The sequence below is a fragment of the Mya arenaria genome, chromosome 6 (assembly GCF_026914265.1).
Source record: "Mya arenaria isolate MELC-2E11 chromosome 6, ASM2691426v1".
Taxonomy (NCBI): Eukaryota; Metazoa; Mollusca; class Bivalvia; order Myida; family Myidae; genus Mya; species Mya arenaria.
Window position 1 is genome coordinate 31,854,937 of NC_069127.1, and position 24,482 is coordinate 31,879,418.

The window sequence follows — 24,482 nt, forward strand, 5'->3', positions numbered from 1 at the left end:
TCATTAAGTTCAACTGCTAAATTGAAATTACTACGCGATCTACTTGCAGCGTAGTTAAATGTAAAGATTTTAGACTTAGTAAACCGCCGTTATACATCCGAGGATGTTTTCGATGGAAAATGGCGAAGGAGTTCCAAATTGTCATATGACCTTTACAACTAATAAAGTGACATGTGACCTAAAAGTATGCTTTTTTTCTTTAGGTACTCTTTAGATATTTCATGGCATATCGTTGTATGAATCGACTTGTAATACAAATATTAAGGAAAAACACAAACTTATAGGTCAAATTCCACTAATTCCTACAAGTCTCATGGCAATCGTAACAACTCGGCCATCTCCGGCAAACATCGGGATAGATGTTGGATACCGACCGAGTTGATCCGATTGGTCACATGACATAATAACAGGATTTCACTTCCATCTGGTGACTTTGTAAAAGCCAGAACCGATAAAACATAAAGTTAAATTGCACAGACTCGTAGCAGACTCTTCTGTTCGTTATGCGAGAATGGACCACTCCCATCATAGCCTTCGTTTAAGATTTAATGTAATATACATGTATATATGTATAAGAACCAGATATCTGTCAGTTAAAATCCAAAACTTGAACTGTAAAATAACTTGAATAAATTTTAATATTTACAATCAATAAATTAATATCACTTAAACGTATTTCTAACATAATAGGTTTCCTTCGAGTCTTTGAAAATCATGGCCTCTGCACACGCAAGGTAACGTCGCATTTTGCAACATTGAAGGCAACATTATGTTTCTATTACGACAATTAAATAAACGCACTGCACGTTATAAGGCACATAATATTTTAGCTACGAATTCGCTGACAGCATGGACAAAAACACTAATTTTGCATAATCTCAACTTCCACCTTAAAAATCGCACACACTAGTGTTTCCATGTCAAATTATAAACACAATGAAGAACTAATATTCCAATGATGTCATAGAAACCGGAAATGACGTCACAATCACTACGTGCCCTTATCCCCTTCATCCGGGATACCCGCCTGCTGTTGGCGTTTCTTTGCCTTCGCGGTCGTTCTTTGTCGTCTTGTGTTCGGTCCAGTGGGCGGGAGACCGAGCGGCGTGACATCGCCCTCCGGTCTCGGGGGGACGCCATTTTCCGGCTCGTTTTCTTTATTCTCTTTATTTGTGTTTTCCTCAATACGGAGCCGTAGTTCGGGTGAATCCGAATGCACTCGCCCGATCTGAATAATCTTAGGCTTAGTCTGTTTGGGTTCATTATTGTTACCGGGCTCTACACATTCGTGAATAGTATCGTCCGAGATCCGGTGCTTGCCCTTTGACACAAGGCCATCCATTGACTTTGAGAAGGCGGCAAATGACGTCTTCAATCCACTGTGACCGTCAGTTTTATCCTCCTCTTTTATGTTTTCTTCATCTACTTCCTGTATTTCATCGAAGGTAACCGGCTGTGTCTTATAGCGGACGCCCTGCCGCGCGGCCCGCGACTTCTTCTTCCGCTGGACAGGATGTGAGCCGCCACTGCCGCCGCCGCCGCCCGTGGGGTAGTCTGGGGTCAAGTGGAGGCGGGAAAGCCGCTCCGGAAAATGGGTCTCGAAATGGAACAGCGGGTCATGCACGCGTCCCTGCACCGCCATATTGTTCATGTCACGTGGTAACGTCTCCGAGGCGTCAACAGGCGTTCATCGGTCTGTAATTATACAACACAGCATGTTTACCATCAGGTGATCAATTTGCGCCAACTACCTCCCGGTAATTAAATATTTACTTGCGGTGCAGATTGCATGTTTTGCCTTTCTATGAGGCAATCAATTTAACTTAAAGGATCTAGACATCAGATGAGAATAACTGCAAGAAAATTGTCAAAAAAAACAGATAAAAATGATATCGATGTGTACAACGCATTGCATCTTACTTACTGATGTATCACATCGCTTAGGACACATGTATGTTTTGCAGTTTTCGTATTTTTAGAAATCGGAATTTATTGAGGTTGTCTACAAAGTAAATCCCAATTAATTTAAAAATAGCGCCGGTATATGTATCTGTACTGATCACGTGACTTGCACATGCTAAATATACGCCCTATAAACTGGGAAAACAGAATACGCTTATTTTAAACGGGTAAACTCAGCTGAGACAGTGGCAAATATTCTTTTAATCGTGTAAATATGATTTATTATCGGCCTTATACTAGCTCATATTGACAATTCTAGGTTTGTCATTTGGAAATAATGTATTTGCCGATTTAGGGACCATCCGGTGTCTGGGCCCTTTTAATATGCGTTGACGTCAATTCAAAATATGGATGGTGTCTTTTTCAAGTAACATGCAAAAAAAGAGAGATTAATCAGATATGTTTTTTTCGCCGATGAATCTTATTTCCAACATCAAATATCTCCGTATTTACAAATCTGTCTGCGGAGGCAAAACTGAGATATCTTATCCTATAGAATGTCTACCTACATGCAACATATGGGGACGTCTCTACAATGCAGACGTCTTTTTATCGACTACAGCTAGAGGTTGAGTTTGTTCCAACTTCCCTTCAACACCTATTGGTAATAATTCAATCTGCCAATATATACGCTTTCATTTGTAAACTATTTGCCCATTATCAAACCACAAAATATATTACAGGTTGTTAAAAGACGTTTGATGAATTTTAAACACATGTTGAATGGCGCAATTAAGTCAATCTGCTGAGAGAATGTTATACACTTTGCAGCAAAAGAAAGTATGCACTTTGGTTTTAAAGAGTTTGAATGCATTCCATATCACAAAACATGCGGGGTACTAGATCGCACAACTTAAGTTCCAAAACTCTACATGTAAAAAGGCAAGCATTTTACACACACTTCATTGAGAAATGTTGGTTAATTAACTGAGCCCATTGCTCGGGCATCTACGCTCGGGTCGGAATAAACCTATCTTACACTCTCGGCCGTGGAAGATACTTATAATCTTACCCACGGGCAAAAAGGGTCTGGTATGTAAAAAATAATTAAATGTATTTTTACTATATATTTTTACTATATATTGTTTAACTGAAGTGGGAGAAAAAGAATCTACCATGGCCGCTTGTGTAAGATCTCCGGTAAGCTCGGTCTTTCTATTTGAACAATGGCCGAGTGTTGTCCGATTTTGCTTTTTCGGTTTTCTGGGTGCAGAACAGAAGATTGCTTTAGTGTTGTTGTTTTTCTAATATAAGTCCTTATAAAACAATGAGACTTAAACAGTATATGCACGGAGTCACCAGATAATATAGCAGCTTTGGTAGATAGTTACCCAAGGGTCGTATATTCCTGTTATTTTTCTTTTTATTTAAATCGAATCATCCATTTCCGACAAATGATTTTGAAATTTTCTCCTCTGGCACTTTTAGCAAGATCTAAAAATGTACATAATACAAAACTTGTACCAAAAAATTGCGATACTGCGCTCAGTTTAATCCTGTAATATTGGATTAAAGTTTCGAGAAATTTGGACCAGGTGAGAAAATAACATGTTTTCAATTTTTGAAAAACATACTTTGCTATATAACCACCCAGCTGTATACATTATTTCTGCCATTAGCATTATTTATGTTAACGTCACTTAGGTATTGTTAAAGAATTTACACCGCTAAAACGTATTAAATTTTGAAGAGTGTTCACTTTTCAACGGAGTATATCCAACATGCTTTATCACACACCTGCCCATGTTGAACATAGATAATTACATTTGCAGACTCTTCCAATTAAACAACCTCTTAAATTTCACCATCCAATTAACATTTAACATTTGAAGCTCAGACATTTTAAGCGATATAAACTGATGATACGAAATGTTCCGTACATTAAACATGGGAAGTAGCACACACAAAAATATCAAAAGCGATTACAAATACCTGAAGCTGCTGTTTTCAAACTAAGAGGTAAGTTAGAGAATATCCAATGTTCCGTATAGCATTTACAGGTCTTAAAACATATAACAAAACACACTAAACACTCAACAAGTACCACAGCAAAGAAATAACTCCTGAGTATTTTTGTGTGGTCATGTCATTGGATCCTACACCTCGGTATTGAAGACATCTGTATAAATGATTACAAGCAGTACATCGCCAGTGTGGTATTGATGTAGGAAACTGCAGGTCGTAATTGACCGCGCTGTTTCGCATTATGTGCGAGAATTCCTTCCATTCCTTTAGTAACAGCTGCTCCAGGTTTAATAAGCAATACATACTTACATAGGCGTCTAAAGCGTTTCTTTTCTAGCATTTGACAACATTCATTCATATAAAAAAGTATATATGTGAAACGTTGCCTTCAATGAAATAAGTTTTGGTTAAACATTAGCACTATCCGTAGAAATAAGTATACGATCTGAGGCTGTCCACATGTTCTAGCGTTTAAAACATTTACAATATCGTCATGGCGTCAATTTTGTTTGAAGCTCATGAACGAAACTAATTTAAGTACAATCGCATTCTATATTGGTCCATCTGTTATTGAAATACAATATCCCTCTGCATTGAATCAACAATTATTGAAATACAATATCCCTCTGCAATGTTTAAAAATGTTGAAATAGCATCTCCCGCTGCAATTATCCATCAATTATTAAAATATCCTACACTGATTAAGACAACATCTGTCTTTATATCGATCAAATATTTAATCAAATATCATCCCACTCTGCTTTGATCCAACACCTATTGCAAAACAGTTTCCTTCTGCATTAATCCAACACCTATTAAAATACCATCTCGCTCTGCATTGATCCAACAATTATTGAAATACCATCTTATTCTGCATCGATCCAACAATTATTGAAATACCATCTCACTCTGCATTGATCAAACAACTTTTGAAATACCATTTCCCTCTGCATTGATCAAACAATTATTGAAATACCATCTCACTCTGCATTGATCAAACAACTTTTGAAATACCATCTCACTCTGCATTGATCCAACAATTATTGAAATACCATCTCACTCTGCATTGATCCAACAATTATTGAAATACCATCTCACTCTGCATCGATCCAACAATTATTGAAATACCATCTCACTCTGCATTGATCAAACCACTTTTGAAATACCATCTCACTCTGCATTGATCAAACAACTTTTGAAATACCATCTCCCTATGCATTGTTCCAACAATTATTGAAATACCATCTCACTCTGCATTGATCAAACAATTATTGAAATACCATCTCACTCTGCATTGATCAAACAACTTTTAAAATACCATCTTCCTCTGCATTGATCCAACAATTATTGAAATACCATCTCACTCTGCATTGATCCAACAATTATTGAAATACCATCTCCCTCTGCATTGATCCAACAACTTTTGAAATACCATCTCACTCTGCATTGATCCAACAATTATTGAAATACCATCTTATTCTGCATTGATCCAACAATTATTGAAATACCATCTCACTCTGCATCGATCCAACAATTATTGAAATACCATCTCACTCTGCATTGATCAAACCACTTTTGAAATACCATCTCACTCTGCATTGATCAAACAACTTTTGAAATACCATCTCCCTCTGCATTGTTCCAACAATTATTGAAATACCATCTCACTCTGCATTGATCAAACAACTTTTGAAAAACCATCTCACTCTGCATTGATTCAACAATTATTGAAATACCATCTTATTCTGCATTGATCCAACAATTATTGAAATACCATCTCACTCTGCATTGATCAAACAACTTTTAAAATACCATCTCCCTCTGCATTGATCCAACAATTATTGAAATACCATCTTATTCTGCATCGATCCAACAATTATTGAAATACCATCTCCCTCTGCATTGATCCAACAACTTTTGAAATACCATCTTATTCTGCATCGATCCAACAATTATTGAAATACCATCTCACTCTGCATTGATCCAACAATTATTGAAATACCATCTCCCTCTGCATTGATCCAACAATTATTGAAATACCATCTTATTCTGCATTGATCCAACAATTATTGAAATACCATCTCCCTCTGCATTGATCCAACAATTATTGAAATACCATCTTATTCTGCATCGATCCAACAATTATTGAAATACCATCTTATTCTGCATTGATCCAACAATTATTAAAATACCATCTCACTCTGCATTGTTCCCAATTATTGAAATACCATCTCACTCTGCATTGATCCAATAATTATTGAAATACCATCTCACTCTGCATTGATCCAACAATTATTGAAATACCATCTCACTCTGCATTGATCCAATAATTATTGAAATACCATCTCCCTCTGCATTGATCCAACAATAATTGAAATACCATCTCACTCTGCATTGATCCCCAATCATTGAAATACCATCTCACTCTGCATTGCTCCCAATTATTGAAATAACATCTCACTCTGCATTGATCCAACAATTCTTGAAATAACATCTCACTCTGCATTGGTCCACAATTATAGAAATACCATCTCACTCTGCATTGATCCCTAATTGTTGAAATATCATCTCACTTTGCATTGATCCTCAATTATTGAAATACCATCTCACTCTGCATTGATCCCCAATTATTGAAATACCATCTCACTCTTCATTGATCCAACAATTATTGAAATACCATCTCACTGTGCATTGATTCCCAATTATTGAAAAACCACCTCAGTCTGCTTTGCTCCCAATTATTGAAATACCATCTCACTCTGCATTGATCCAATAATTATTGAAATACCATCTCACTCTGCATTGATCCAACAATTATTGAAATACCATCTCCCTCTGCATTGATCCAATAATTATTGAAATACCATCTCACTCTGCATTGATCCAACAATTATTGAAATACCATCTCACTCTGCATTGCTCCCAATTATTGAAATGCCATCTCACTCTGCATTGATCCAACAATTATTGAAATACCATCTCACTCTGCATTGATCCAACAATTATTGAAATACCATCTCACTCTGCATTGCTCCCAATTATTGAAATACCATCTCACTCTGCATTGATCCAATAATTATTGAAATACCATCTCACTCTGCATTGATCCAACAATTATTGAAATACCATCTCACTCTGCATTGATCCCCAATTATTGAAATACCATCTCACTCTGCATTGATCCAACAATTATTGAAATACCATCTCACTCTGCATTGATCCCCAATTATGAAATACCATCTCACTCTGCATTGATCCCCAATTCTTGAAATACCATCTCACTTTGCATTGATCCTCAATTATTGAAATACCATCTCACTCTGCATTGATCCCCAATTATTGAAATACCATCTCACTCTGCATTGATCCCCAATTATTGAAATACCATCTCACTCTGCATCGATCCAACAATTATTGAAATACCATCTCACTCTGCATTGATCCCCAATTATTGAAATACCATCTCACTCTGCATTGGTCCCAATTATTGAAATAACATCTCACTCTGCATTGATCCCCAATTATTGAAATACCATCTCACTCTGCATTGCTCCCAATTATTGAAATACCATCTCACTCTGCATTGATTCCCAATTATTGAAATACCATCTCACTCTGCATTGCTCCCAATTATTGAAATACCATCTCACTCTGCATTGATCCAACAATTATTGAAATACCATCTCACTCTGCATTGATCCAACAATTATTGAAATACCATCTCACTCTGCATTGATCCCCAATTATTGAAATACCATCTCACTCTGCATTGCTCCCAATTATAGAAATAACATCTCACTCTGCATTGATCCACAATTATTGAAATACCATCTCACTCTGCATTGATCCCCAATTCTTGAAATACCATCTCACTTTGCATTGATCCTCAATTATTGAAATACCATCTCACTCTGCATTGATCCCCAATTATTGAAATACCATCTCACTCTGCATTGATCCAACAATTATTGAAATATCATATCCCTCTGCATTGATCCCCAATTATTGAAATACCATCTCGCTCTGTATTGATCCCCAATTATTGAAATACCCTCTCACTCTGCATTGATCCCCAATTATTGAAATACCATCTCACTCTGCATGGATCCCCAATTATTGAAATACCATCTTACTCTGCATGGATCCACAATTATTGAAATACCATCTCACCCTGTATTGATCCGCAATTATTGAATAACCATCTTACTCTGCATCGATCAGCAATTATTGAAATACCATCTTACTCTGCATTGATCCAACAATTATTGAAATACCATCACCCTCTGCATTGATCCAACAATTATTGAAATACCATCACCCTCTGCATTGATCCAACAATTATTGAAATACCATCTCACTCTGCATTGATCCAACAATTATTGAAATACCATCGCACTCTGCATTGATCCAATAATTATTGAAATACCATCTCACATTGATTCGAACCGCAATTATTGAAAAGCCATCACACTCTGCATGGATCCACAATTATTGAAATACAATCCCCCGCTGCATTGATCCGCAATTATTGACATACCATCTCACTCTGCATTGATCCAACAGTAACATACCATCTCCCTCTGCATTCATCCAACACTTATTGAAAGACCAGCTCCGCATTTATATTGTCAGAGTTTTATGGCATAACCACCAACAACGGTAATCTGATAACGTTTAAAACGCATTCGAGAACAAGGAACTCTTCAAATTGTCAGATAAATAACAGCGCGAAACATAAAAAATCTTAATGCCAGAATAACCAGTTTAAATCGATCCACAGCTCCTAGACTGAGCTGTTAGTTGGACAAAATTAAAGGTTTCTTAGGAGGTATTGTCATCAAAGATAACCGAAACCATCTGATTCTCGTTTGAAATGGTGACCAACATATACATAGGCCATTTCTGACTTCAAAACCATATTAGTTAAACAACCTTGATACTGAACCTGTAGCTGGTTCTACATTCCAAATAAGAATTTAAGATCTTTAACTAAAACCGTTTTGGGGTGGCATTCAAAATTGGTCTTAATTGGATCTCTATACGAATAACGGACATATACAGTAAATGGAGTCAGTGATGTTAAACCATAAGAATGACTTAAGCCGCATATAAATAACCACCCTTGGTTTCGTTATCCCATATTGAGATAAGTGGTTATAAAAGTGATCACTATCTGGGGCATGATTTCAGAAAAAATAGTAACAAAATAATATTTATCTGACGCATCATACTAAATAATGAAGTTCATGGTCATCTTGCTTCAGAAAATAGAATGTTAAAGTAGATATTTCAGTTTACAGTTTGGTTAAAAAATGCTATTCGTCACCAATGCCAATAAAACAAACAATCAATATCTCATGGTCATAACTGTTAATTTATAATAGGATTCTTTCTGTCCACCATGATGTTTCCTATGTTAAGATGCTGGTAGAGCACAAGAAAGATCTAAATACTTATTTACAGTATACACTATTTCGTAATGACAACCCATTTGTTAAATGGACTAGCTCATGTTTTGAACCAAACACAAGTTTTCCCGATAATGCATATGGAAACACTTATTTTATCATTATTTGACTATATGATATCGAAATTGCAATACAATTAAAGAATAAAACAGGTATTTTGGTTTTAGTTTGGTGCGTACCCACACTGGTTAAGTCAAGGAAAAACTCCGACGCCTTAACAAAAACATATACGAAATTGATGGATATTTTAACATTACAATACATTGATAACATCACGTGATACAACAATTAAGCAAGCCCGCAACAACAATCGCCGAAAGCCGTTATTTACGCTTGTAAAAACTGTCGGCTTCAAGGACGATATTTGAGCAAATATCAACATTTGCTGATGGGTTCCAACTTTCGGTATCTTTGTTTTAAAACTCTAAATGATTTGCCACACATTATTTCGTGATACAAAAGTGCATTTTACAAACCACGAGCGAGTCCTCTTAAATAGCAAACATCAAATACTGGAAACCACAACTGTAACACTTAATTACAATATCTTTAGAATATCATCATGTTGATAATATAAACATTATTTCCTATTTAAAGTTTCTCTTGAATTTGATCGATCTAACTTTCATCTAAACACCAACGCTTCAAATTACTCGATAAATAGCATAGAAAAACATGAAATTCCTCAACTTTCAAACGTCCAGAACAAGTGTAACGCTTCAAATTACTAAATAAATCACAAGGAGTTCTAAACATGAAATCTCTCAGTACAGAAACTCCTCATAAATCATCGGTCTAAAACAGCCATTGGCTTCCTAAGGCTGTTTTCTCTGGTTAACAAAATTGAAGAGTCTCCTAAGAAGGCTCTAAAACCGTGAAACATAAACATACTTCCATGTCAACGACCCCAGCGAACACCGTATTCAATATGTTTTATTTTGATTTGATACTGTGACCTAGTTGTACCAACGCATTATGTACTGGAAGCAATCAAGTCGTATAAACTGTGAAGCCTCTTGACAATGCCATTTCTGATCATTCAGGGACTTGGCCCATATGCCATGATTTAAACAACTTTGGTACAGACTCTTAGATTAGAACCTAAGCATTTTGATTGGCCTGTATATTTAGCTGACCAATAGGCTTAATGGAATCACTGAGGCATATCTAAGGAAAAATTTAATATTGGTTACTGCCCTGCAGGGTCCTAATTTTAGCAAACTTGGTAAAGAACATTTTGCTGATGCTTCTCGGTCATATTGCTTCAGAATAAAGTGTTTTATTTTACTTATACAGTTTGGTCTTTATCAATGTCAATAAGACAAACATGATATTTTGGTTGGTGCATCAGGTGCTATGACTAATCATAGTGAACTAAAAGACTACAAAAGAATGTGCAAGTACAAAAAGCTTTTAAACCACTAATTACATAATTACAGTGTCGTTATCTCATTATCCTAAATACAGTTTATAATCGAATTGTTTTTGCCGATGGGTTCATATGTGTAATATTCTGGTAGAACAGAATGGAAGGAAAGTGCAGTCAGTACATACGGTTTCGTATATCCTTCTTGAAGTAGTCGGTCTGTGCAAATGCCACACACTTTTTCTATATATCCAACATAATAGAAGTAAATATGTCCAGAGGAAACCACTTCTTATGAAAAAATACACTATCTTCAGAGTATCATTATGTTGATGATAAATTTAAAGCGTGTCTTTAATGCGATTGATCCGATGTTCATTTGAAGGCAATTTCTGCAGCAGTTGTAATGGCAGTGTTTGCGTGCAGTGCAAGGTAAGCAGAGATCGATGTCGAGCATATTCAGGAGGCAATAGGGAACCATTAATAGTACTGTAACGCTTCAAATTGCTCGATAAATAACGTAATAAACATATGGTTACATGAAATATCTCAATTTAAAAACTCCAGAACTACCATAATGCTTTAAATCGCTAGATAAATAGCAGTTACACATGAAATCTCACATTTCTAAAAAACAAAACAACATAAATCATTAGTTCTGAACGACCATTGTTTTCGCTTTGGAGGACTGTTTCTACGCCGAACTCAATTTAAGTGTCTAAGTCTTCCCAGTTTAGTGCTTCCGTATAGTTATCGTTTAAATCAATGACCGTTTCCAGCACAAAGCCTCTTAGGCGAAATACGACCCTTGACGGCCACATTCATGAAACACGAAGGAACTGCGGTAAACACCGCGGATCTTTGTCCTTATTTGAACAATCTGGTCAAAACATCGATTGGACCCACCTCATGTTACTTATCACTTATCTATTACTTTCATAAAAGAGATTACCTAAGGACAGTAACCCCTCATTGGCATGATTTGGGCGCACCTGGTCAAGGACATTCTGATAAGCTGATTCTTCGAACAAAATATCTTAGTTCTTTGTAATCTTGCTTCAGAAAATAATATTTGAGAGTTTTCTGTGAACAGTTTGTTCGTCAGCAATGCCAATACAACAACATGATCCTGATAAAACTGAAGCGTAGTACACTCATTTACTGTAAAATAATTAGCAAGTACAAAACCACACACTTATGTGTCATGAAAAACATACATTGTCATTATATCATAAACATAACTATAGTTTATCAGATTGTTTCTTAACATGATGCTTCTTAAGCGTATCATGCTGGTTGAAAAATATACATGAAATACAACGTTTATTTATGACTGTATGTTGTGATTACACACATAAAAATGCTGCAGTTTTGTGCGAATTTTCTCTTCTGTATATGGACTGATAATGAATAAATCACTTTCTTCATGCTATCGCACACGTCATTTTAAACTTATACCATGAGCACATAACTTGATGACGTTGTGCACAAAAAGTAGTCTACACGTACACATACAAATACAAGTAGTATCTACTAACCTCTCTTTTGTTTTGTTTATCTGTCATATATCAATAAACAGTTTGCTGTTCTCCGTAACTATAGGAGAACTTAACAGTTTAACTAAAACTTGTTGATGGATTTTAATTTCAATTTTTACAAAACAAAATGGCAAGCTGTTAATAATGTTTATCTTCAAGGCCAAGCAGATGCTTTCAATGAAAAGAATGCTGAACGTTAAACAAGGAGACCGATATACTAAAAAATAATCTTTAAAAATTACATAACATATATTCGACATAAATACTGCTCTATTTTTAAATCACTGAAGCTAAACATTAATTTTTCATCTTGATGCAAAATTTCGAATATATATTGGCAGAGAGCAACCGTTGAACCTAGTTCAAAATTATATAAAAACGATGGTTGATGCAATGAAATTAATTAATGTTTTTCTGTTAATTGCATATGCTTTGATTTATTAAAAAATAGGCTCGTTAGTAATACCTTATTATATATATTCTTATCTTCATTACGTAAACGTATATATATATATATACGTTTATGTAATGAAGATAAGAATATACAAACAAGCAATATCTTTAAAGAGATGAAGACGGATGATTTTTCTGACATCTTTGAGAGTTAAAATTTGATACCCATTTTTCTTTACAAATGGTACGACATCTATGTGCCAACATTAGTACCTTAATCGAAATAAAAAAAATCGTTAATTACAAATACATGAATAGTAAGAAATTATGATTTCGAAACGCCGCATTTGAAAACTGGTGTTTTTCTTCATGGGAGCATGCTAGAAAACATTGTAATGGTGAAAACATAAGAAATAAGCACAAAAAGAGTAGATTATAATACAATGAAAAAAAAACAGTTTTGATTTTCGTTCGAATACCTTACAGTAACATTTGAGACAATATTTATCAGAGGTTTATCGACGTAAATGGGAGACAATTTTGCAGCAACGGGTTCTTCAGGTATTATTATTGTTGCACAAGTTATATTTCGACATGACTATCTATGAGTGTCTATTAGTCTCCTAAATGATATTGCTTTTAGTAGCTTCCGATATAGGCTTTGGATAAAAAAAGTTAAAGGAACAAAGTACAACGGGAGGTTACTTTGCAATAAAGTACTTAAAAAGTTGGAATTGCCGTGCTGTTCTAGTCTACACATTGTCTACACATTGATACTATCAATTTTTCAACTTTCCATAAAATCCTATCAGTAGTTACTGAGTCATGCTTCACGCAAATGAAATCATTAGTCGAGGAAATCAAAGTGCAAAGCGAGATAACTTTGCACGGAAGTTCCCATGAGTTACAGTTCCTGCGTTGTACATTTGTACCAATGTTCAAAGTTTAATTCTTAGCTATGCTTTTGACACACCATATTTAAAATTTAAAGAAAATAGGGTCTAAAACAATGATACCGAGAGTTATAATTAATTCCCAATGCAAAAGTTCACTTTGCCATTTATAATTGTTCAAAGCCTCAGTGAATTCCTCCCAATAGTGTTCGAGTAATGCCATGGACAATGTTTACTATAAAATAATTTTGAGAAGGGGAAAGAACTCTGTAACAAAGTACCCAAGAGTTTTAATGCTTGCAAGGTGCAGTTTCATACAATTGCTTCAAGAAGTTTTTGAATTCTGCTCAGGACAAATATTGTTTGATAATATTCATAACAGTAAAGATAAAACTCGTCGTTGAAGAGACATGATGAATTGTTCATTCAAGGTTGCAATAAAGATCAAGCAGTGCAACGCCTTGTATAATTAATTATCTGTACATCTTCCGTCTAAAGACAGTATTGTTTTTGGTACTTTGGAACCATTTCACGAATAGTGATATCAACAGGCGGTTGATAATGCAGACTTTACTAAATAATTAACGTCGGCTCACACGCAATCTGTCACATCTTCTTATATCATCTCTGGCAATATTGTGCACACGATGCATTTCACAGCAGAGAATTCTCGCATGTCTCGATTTTGTCTGCGAAACAGAAATTCTGAATATCAGCAACAAAAACACTACCAAGAATATTGACTAGCAAGTTTTACAATAGATGTCATTTTCAATCTGAATTTCTTTATTGCGTTGTTGCAAATCCGATTCAAGACTCGGGGTGTTACTTTGTGGTTTCTAGTACTAAAACATTTTCAACCAGTAAACCTTTTATACGCCAACTATTTAAAATGGGTATCTTCGGTACTAGATCTTATATCTTCCAGACTTGAAGCTTTTAGTTAAAGCGACGTACCCAAGCCAATTCTAATGTTATATAAAAGTCCAACAGCCAGTATACACATATATTTTGTGATATACACCATATGGCCTTAGAAACAAAAAAGAAACACCTTGGCAAATTCAATGATTTAGCCTTCTGTTCTTTTACAGCGTGTAGTAGCGCATCTGGGCAAGCTGGCTACTTGCTTTCGTGAAGTACGGATCGTATATTTAGGATATGATTTGAATTACATTGCGCATCTGGCACTTATGTTACATTCACATTGGACTAATTTTGTATATTTCTCTTATTACGACACTAAATAAGAACTATGCGCAATGGTTCTTTTATGAGCTACCAAACATTAACAATGTCATTAAAGGCGACAGCACGTACCGCGGAAATCAATGTTCGCTTTTCTGTTGTATGTGTCTATACTAGGCTTTAACAGGTTTTCATTACAATAAACCTGATGTATTTATTTATTATTCTAGCTTGCATGGCTTATTCAAAGATTAGTTTTAAAATTTGCTACATCTGCATGGCCATAATTTCGTGCAGCTAATGTTGTTGAAAATAGGTTATGGGAAGATAACAATACACTTAATGTAAGTTTTGGTTTTCTAACGACTGTACAATACCATTCAGCCACAGGTCGACGGCAACAAGCGGTATGATTGGCAATTCCAGAACGATTTACTCTCGTTTTTGCATTTGATTGCGTGTAACACAATGAAGGAAAATCACATTAGGATCATCCTTTTGAAGTTTGGGTAATATTGGCAAATCAGACGTGTGTTTTAACGGACGATGAACGATTACAACACGTATTTCAGATTTGGCGGTCAACTGAGTTTCTAAACATGCTACTGAAAAATCTAGATACGTACTAGAACAGGGGTGTTTTCAATTATCTGTCAATAGAGCATTTGATTAAGTTTACAAAAGTAAATGCTAGATGTGAAGAATTTTTCCAAATGAAACGCATTTCAAATCATGCTTTGACTCATAAACATCTCTATGGACCGTTTAAGACTAATACAAACAAACATTTATTAAGATAAGTTGCGAGCAAATGCGCAAACAACTCACTGCATATATCACTGTCATATGTCTCATTTTTCAATTCATGAATGATAATCTAAATGCCATTCACTTTGAATTCACGTGAAATGAAATGTAAACGATTCACATATAGTATACGTTTAATAACATATAAGGACAAAATCAAGTTACATGTTCAAACAAAGAGCTTTATATGATCTAAAAAAATAACAACATACACTTCAGCACTTGCTCCTATTGATATTCAACTTATTCCAATGCTTGCTCCAAATGATATTCAATTAACTTCACAGATTGCTCCAATTGATGTTCAACTTACGTCAATGCTTGCTCCAATTGATATTCAGCTTACTTCAATGACTAGGCGAATTGATGTTCAACTTACTTCAAAGCTTGCTCGTAATCAGTCATGTTTAGTTCTGTTATTAGTTCATTGATTGCTCCAATTGATTTTCAGCTTACTTAAATGATTGTTCTCACTGATATTCAACTAACTTCAATGCGTCCTCCAATTGATGTTCAACTTACTTCAAAACTTGCTCCAATTGATATTCAACTTACTTCAAAGCTTGCTCTAATTGATGTTTAACTTACTTCAATGACTGCCCCAATTGATGTTCAACTTATTTAAAAGCTTGTGGGCTTTTTCTAATCTAACACTATATAATCATCAACTTCCGTTAACTATTTAACCATAGTCTTATAATCACCAAACATTGAAAAGAAATAACAATGTAACTAAACATGACTGATTACGAGCAGCAAGCTTTTAAATAAGTAATTGCATTGAAGTTAGTTGAATATCATATCAGTTAGATCAATCATTTAAGTAAGCTGAATATCAACTGGAGCAATCAATGAACTAATAACAAAACCAAACATGACTGATTATGAGCAATTTAGAATTATTCTAAATTGCAGAAACACCTATAAGGTCTTCCCAATCTTTCACCACTTCATTATCTACATTCGTTGACTATCGACTGTCATCAGCGTATAATCACATAAACATTGAACTAATCAAAAACAAACAAATCACGTTTCATGAATGTACCACACGTAGTTCACATACATTAGATTCGACAACTTAGCTATATATTTACCAGTCTCTAATTGCAGTTTTGAAAAACAAAAACATGACTGTGTCCTATTTATTGGATATAACTATCATACATGTAAATCCATGGCCTCCTTTTCATAATCTTATTGCCTCTGAAGCTCGCATCAAAGCAGGGCAAACAATGACTTCAAAGAACTCGGATAAATGGAAGAATAATGACTTGAATAATCCTGTCCAACCTAAGAGGTTTGGAGGTTATTTCGGATGTAGGTGGTACTTAACTGTGCCACCACGAAACGTTTCCAAACATCAAGTAATGTACATTTTCTGGTTCAGAGTAAATTTGTGTGTATAGTATTAAACTCTTTTAGATTCAAACACCAACTGTCAGAAAACGGCAAGGGATACATCAAGGTTACTCAAAATGCTACCACTAAAATGCACAATGTTGTCCGGGCAGTTGGTGGTTAGCGGACTCGCTTCTCACCAGCAAGCTACGATTCCCCAGTTCGATGCCCTAGCGAGTTTGGTTGGTGGTCATCAAACCGGACTGATGGCTTTTCTCCGGTTTCTCGAACAACACAAATTTACACTTTCGAACAACAATATTGAGTAAATTAATACAATTTTCTTCACAATCGTTGAAAAATAAATAAAATTTAAACTAAAATGCCACTATTCTAATGATGCTACAATGCAGAACTACCAAGATTTAGTATGCTTTTTGTCTTTAATAGAAGCTTCCGTATGAACACGTAACTTCGCAGATACGTCAATTAATTTAACTGTTGGAGGATTCCACCTAGCACTTGAAGGACGATTGAATTAATGAAGTTCGAAAACTATCTAACTTTTTTGTTCGAAATTCTTCTCGAAAATGCCAAAACTGTTTAGAAGCCATGGTAATTACATCAATTATGTAATTTGTCTCGGTTCTCTGTAATTTACTCAAATGTCGTAAGAAGAAAAAAATGCAAATGAAATTCGAAATATTTGCATTTTTCAAACTGTACGAAACTGGGCTAGATTTTATATAATGTATACCAAAACGTATAACATGGAAGATCGAGTGTAATTTGTCGGTTTAACTTGTGAAAACATTTCAATAAGGGACAGTATTATCACACTATTATTGAATTTTTCCCTATAAGATTCGATTTTCTTTCACAACCTTTTTACAATTTAACAAAATGCTTTAAATTACGCTACATTTTTCGCCTCTTAGTTCCGATTTTCAGATGTGTTTTTTTCAGATTTGAAATACCTGTGTTTTTCCCTAGTCGACTTCCTAAGTTTGTGTCGAACTTTCCAACTATAAAGCAGACTTCCTCAATTACCTTTCTTACAAAAGGTTCACTTTGCACCGAACATTTTGCAATATTAAACCAGCGGTCTTGGTCTTGGAAATATTGCTTCCCAGTTCACGATTTTAATGCTTCTTTAAGTGCGACTTGGGTGTAACATTTTTAAACCAACTTGACATACAATATAAATGTAGTAAATAAGTATGAAAGCAAACAGGTATGTTCTTAATTATTTCTCAAGGTAAATCAGCAGTAGGTATGATCCCAAGCTACATTAATGTCTTTATTGTGCGAGTTTTATGACCAAAGTATATATTGTTAATCTTACCCGACCTACATTTGTGAAAGCAAGCTTAACAAGTCAATGGGAACAAAGAGCAGTGCAATTATCGCCAGTCACGGCACCTCTGGATAAATGTATTACCGATTACGCAAAATCCAAGACATCGAATTGCCATTTCTCAAAACAATCCTACGACATTGCCGACGCATATTTGTCAAAATTAGCTCGTTCAAAATTAGGAACGGAATCCGGTTTGTCTTTAAAGATTATTACCAGGAAACGCACAATGATAGTGCCTACCAGACACCAAAAGAATGACTCACAACGTCACAAACTGCACATGCAACAAAATATCCGTAATAATACAAGTATATCAATAATAAAAAAGTCCAGGTGCATAACTCACTTTGTAAAATATCTAAGTGATTGGTCATCTTGCTTCAGAACAATTTAAAAGACTAATTTCTGCAATTAGTTTTTGTTAGAAACTGCTCTTCATTACCAATGTCAATAAGACAATCATGGCCATACAGATGGAGAAGCAGAAGCCATGATATATCATAGTGAACTCAAAGATAACAAAACAAATGACAAGTACATACAAACCAGTGCTTCTAAACCACTAATTTCATAACTATAGTGTAATTATCTCATGATCATAAATATGTTTCATAATTTTATTGTTTTGTTTTTTACACTACTCATATGCATTCTTTATCTCATAGTCCTAATTATATTTTCATTATGGGATTATATCTGTCTACCATGATTCTACAATACACAAGAAAGGTGAAAACAATGCATATTGTTTAGATGTCTGTTTTGGATAAAGGAAAAGGTTGATGTTTTTGTAACTCTTAGAAGATAACTTGAGTGTTTGACTGAAAAGTTTTGATGCATTTTTAGCTTTATTTTCTAAATAACTCTTACTACTAAAATCAACATACGCTTTTACTTAAATAGTGCATGTTAAGCAAGGGACCAATACATTCCAAAATAATCAGTAATAATTCATCTTTCAATATTATATAAAGCATATTCCAAAAACATACTGCTGTACTTTTAAATTATTAAAGCTACATACTAATTAACCATCTTGATAAAAATATCGTGATGAGTATAGGCTGAGAAAAAAATACTGAACCTTGTTCGAACCTATATCATAAGGATGATGGATGCAATGGAATTAATTCATGATATGAAGTTCATATCGTATGAAATGATTAATTCAGAAAAAAGCCATAGCGGTTGTTAATAAAATCTTGTTCAAGTCACTGCGTCTTCGTAATAGTTTAAATCATATTAGACAAGTAATATCATTTAAGGGGTCTCGCTCATGCTTTTGTAAAATGCTCTTTTTTATATGGCGAAATTTAGTGCGATATATCATTAAGAGACTTGAAACTAAGATACTGACGATTGGAGCCCTTGGAACAAATATCGATAAATGCTCAAATTGTCTCTGAAGTCCACGATTTTTAAATAGCGTTAAAAAACAACAACAAAGGACTTAAGGGTTTGTTTAGGACTCTTCTTGGGCGAGTGTTTTTGTCAGTTTTCATTTGTTTCTATTGTTTCCTTGATTATTTCCCTGAAGTGTTTTCAGATTTGTTTTCAGATGCATTACCGGGAAAATATGGTGCCAACACACGAATGAATCCCTTTAAAAGATGGAGACGGATGTTTTTTTTCGGCCATTTTTGTAAGCTAAAATTCAATTTCCATTATCCTTTACAAATGGGATGACATTTATGTGCTAACATTTGTACCTTAATCAAATTAAAGCTACATTTCACCATTCACAAATATATAAATATTTAACTAGAAAGGATGTTTACGAAGCACCATATTTAAAACTGATGTCTTCATGGTGCGAGAGTTATTTTTGCTCAATAGACAATTTAACTTTTTTATTTTTAAGTGCCCTTACTTTTATTCACATAAGTAATTACCGTAAATGCGTTGTGTACCAATTAATATTGGAACGATCAATGCTCAAAGTTTTATATTTTGTAATGCGTTGGTCACCCCTTTTTATTCCATAGAAAAACGGGCGATAACCTGATAACCTATCAGCAATGGGACAAATATTTATAATTTTATTTAGTTTTTATTTATAAATATTCAAAATTTTAATGAATTCCTTAAAATACTTTTCGAGTAATGCTCTGGGCATATTTTTCCATGAAATAATTTAATAATGGAAGATAACTTTGCAACAATGTACCCAAGAGTTATAATTCTTGCAATGACAAGGGTTATTCAATTATTTCAGGTAGTTTTCGTGTTCCATTCCACACACAAATTGGTCTATAATAGGAATAAGAGTAATGATAAAATTTGTTGAAGTAGAGATATGATGAATTGTGTATACAGCGTTTCAATGAAGATCAATCAGTGCAATGCCGTGCATATCTGAACATCTTATTCTGATTGATGACCGTCTTGTTTTTCGGTACATTGGAAACATTTCAGGAACAGTGATATCAACAGGCTGAAGGTTGATGATGCATAATTTACTAAATCATCTTTGTTGGCTCACACGCACCCTGTCATGTCTACTTATCTGGCATAAAACGATGCATATAAACAAAACAATACATTTCACAATAGAGAATTACGGCATGTTTCGTTTTTGTCTGCGCAACAGACATTCTGAATATCAGCATCAACAACTTTATCAAACATGTTGACTGGTAGGCCGTACACTAGATGTCATTTTCAATCTAAATTACTTTTATTGCGTTGTTACAAATCCGATCGCAGACTGTGTGTCGTTTGGTGCTATCTAGACAAAATAACTTGCTATAGGCCAACTACATGTACATAGATAAAGGTCAGCTGTTCTCGAAACCAGATATACCAAGAATATAGCCTGTATATAGAATAGGTATCTACGGTACTAGATCTAATGTCTTCCAGCCTTGAAGCGCTTAGTTAAAGCGACGTACTCATGCTAATTCCAGTTTAATATTAGGGTCCAATAGCCAGCATACACCGTATAACGACACCTGGGACCAATAACAATCCTTCTCCCAGACGACACCAATAGTCGTAGAAAACATGTGTTTTTCAGACAAAGATAAAATGAACAATACCTGCACAGTGCGGGAACTCCAAGATCTGCGAACTCCATGTTTTAGCCTTCTGTTTTACTTAATACAGTGTGCATCAACGCTTCTGGTGAATCTGACTAGGATCGTCTTTAATCGCGCGAAGAATGGATTGTATATTTAGGATATGATTTAAATCAGATTGCGCATCTGGCAGCTATCGTGTATGGTGGTATATAACTGCCGTAAGATAACATGTTAACGTTCGCGATTTATTTCGCGTTTACCACTTAATTTAATCGATACTTTTTCGGTAAGATAAATATCATATGACTAAAAACTGGTTTTAAGGTGCCCAGAAGTGCCACCTGTTACCGTTTATTAGCTGTACAACATTAAGCGGTTAACTAGTTATGGTTTGCGAATTCCACTTAATAAGTAACATAATAACTGGAATTCTGGATAAGATTCGTCTTACCACTTACCTATAAATGCATTTTTTGGCTTTAGCAGTAAATGTTTATCTAGTCAATATTTGCGATTTCCACTTAGTAAGTAACTAACCAGTTAAATGCCACCATAATCTTGCATTTACCTAAGCTACGTCGACAAATCATTACAAAATGGCTCTTTCTGAGTTTGCAGACATTAATAACGTTTAAAAGAGATGTCATGAAGTCGATAAAAGGCGCCGCGAACATCAATGATATCTTGTCTGTTATAAGCGTGTATACCAGGTTTTCACTACAATTACATTGCTGCCAATTGTATAAAACTGGTTAATTCCTTAGCCAAAATATTTATAGATTGGTCGATATTTATCCAATAAATAAAATTAAACAATCAAAACATTAAAAGACCAATACTAGCCTATTATATTATTGGATGTTAATGTTTTTATTTATTTGTCTATATTGCATGGACTATTCAAGGATGAGTTTTAAAATCAATTGAGTTGCTATATTTTGCTGAATTTGTGTACTCAATTCCAGTATATCAAGGTAATTGGAAAATGAAACAAAATATCATAATGATGATTTTTGAAGTTAGAACATTAAGCCATGGGCCGAGCCCAACACAACTAAATTACAATCTTAATTACTAAGATGTATGATTGGTGAATGTACACTGAAGTAGTACGGTACTGTGTTTTCCCATGGGTTCGCAAGAAACTTATTGAAATACACCTTAGAAAGATTCATGTAAAGTTTGTGTGATATTTGTAAAATATATTATATTTAACCGACGATAGGCCTTCACAATATTCATTTCAGAATTAGCACGAAGCTTTGAAAGATATGACTAAAACACTAGATACATTCCAGAATGTGATTGCTTTCAATTTCTTTCTATCTGCAAACAAAGTATTTGAAAAATATCCAAGAAGTAAATGCTTGATTGTGAAGTTTCCCCCAATAAAACGCAATTCAAATTGTCCTTTAACTGCATAGATATATCTACAGGCCGTTAAATACTAATAAAATTAAACATTTATTAACATTAGCCTGAAGCAAATGCTTATATTTATTATAGCCCATAATTGCAAAAAAAAGTCTCTGCATCTATTACTGTGCAATTGATGTCTCATTTGTGAACTCAAGTTTGCTCATTCAAACGTCAGTCACTTTGATTTCACGTCAACTAAAATGTAAACAGTTCATTTAAAACATAAGTTTTATAAAATATACAATAATGACAAAATAAAGTTTAATTACACGTTCAAAGAACGAGCTCTATTGTATTTCTTACGTAAATGGTTTTAGGAAAAAAAATCAACATGCAGTGCTTGTTCCAATTGATATACAACTTACTTTTCTGTAGCTTTTTGCATATTACTTCAATGCTTGAATATATTTTATTCATGAAGTGTGTTGCTTGTGGAGTTTTGTGTTGTTGTTCCATGTTCCTGGTTTGTGATTGCTTGTTTTTGTGTTCTGTCATTGGTGTTGACCCTGTGTCATTAAACGGGGTTCGTGTTTAAACTTTCGACTACTGGACTTGTTTCTTTAGTTTTTCATATAAATATTGCTCAAATTGATATACAACTCAATTTACTTCAACGCTTGATCTTATTGATAAACGACTAACTTCAACGCTTGCTCCAAATGAATTACAACTAACTTCAATGTTGGCTCCAAATAAAATACAACTACAAGTAACTTCAACGCTTGCTCCAACTGAAATACAACTAACTGCAACGCTTGCTCCAAATGAAATACAACTAACTTCAATGATTGCTCCAAATGAAATACAACTACAAGTTACTTCAACGCTTGCTCCAACTGAAATACAACAAATTTCAACGCTTGCTCCATATGAAATACAACTAACTGCAACGCTTGCTCCAAATGAAATACAACTAACTTCAATGATTGCTCCAAATGAAATACAACTACAAGTTACTTCAACGCTTGCTCCAACTGAAATACAACAAATTTCAACGCTTGCTCCATATGAAATACAACTAACTGCAACGCTTGCTCCATATGAAATACAACTAACTTCAACGCTTGCTCCAAATGAAATACAACTAACTTCAACGCTTGCTCCAAATGAAATACAGCTAACTTCAATGCTTGCTCCAAATGAAATACAACTAACTTCAACGCTTGCTCCAATTGATTTACAACTAATTTCAATGCTTGTTCGTATTTGATCAGTTATGTTTAGTTGTTTTGTTATCAAATGTTAATATTCTCTGGTGATTATAATCTGAAAAGTATAGTCGATAGTCAACGAAAGATGATGATATAGTGTTAGACTGGAACAAACTGATAAAAAGCCAAAAAAAAGCATTTGTTGCAGAAACAAACGCTGAAAACTAGAAGGGCATCCCAATCTAACACCATATCATAATCTCCTTCCGTTGACTATCAACTAAAACCAGCAGCTTATAATCACCCTAACATTGGAATATTCAAAAACAAACAAACACATTTTATGACTGAACCACACGGAGTACACAAACATGATATGCCGTTTCCTGTACTCATTTTCCTTTAACCACTCTATATGTTTCCCAGTTTTTAATAACCTATTTTAAATAAATAAGTGTGTGTCCTATTTATTGGATTATTACCATCATACACGTAAACACAAAGCTTCCTTTTCATTATCTAATTGCCTCTGACATTCTCATCAAAGCAACGAAAACAATGACTTCAAAGAACACGGATCAATCGAACAATAATGACTAGAATAATCATGT

General features: G+C 34.5%; 1 protein-coding gene across 6 annotated transcripts in view; it reads right to left on the reverse strand.

The window, feature by feature from the left end:
• Positions 1–532: 532 nt before the first annotated feature.
• LOC128239189 (uncharacterized) overlaps positions 533–24,482 on the reverse strand; it is a 95,581-nt gene continuing 71,631 nt past the window's right edge. For 4 of the 6 annotated variants that reach the window (XM_052955702.1, XM_052955701.1, XM_052955699.1 and 1 more), the window contains one exon: positions 533–1,695. In XM_052955702.1, coding sequence (XP_052811662.1) covers positions 992–1,651 — 660 coding nt within the window. In that variant the 5' untranslated portion in view covers positions 1,652–1,695 and the 3' untranslated portion in view covers positions 533–991. Of the gene's footprint in view, positions 1,696–3,894; positions 4,046–21,319; positions 21,342–24,482 lie in introns of those variants that run through there. The other 2 variants (XM_052955704.1, XM_052955703.1) reach the window with 2 other exon arrangements.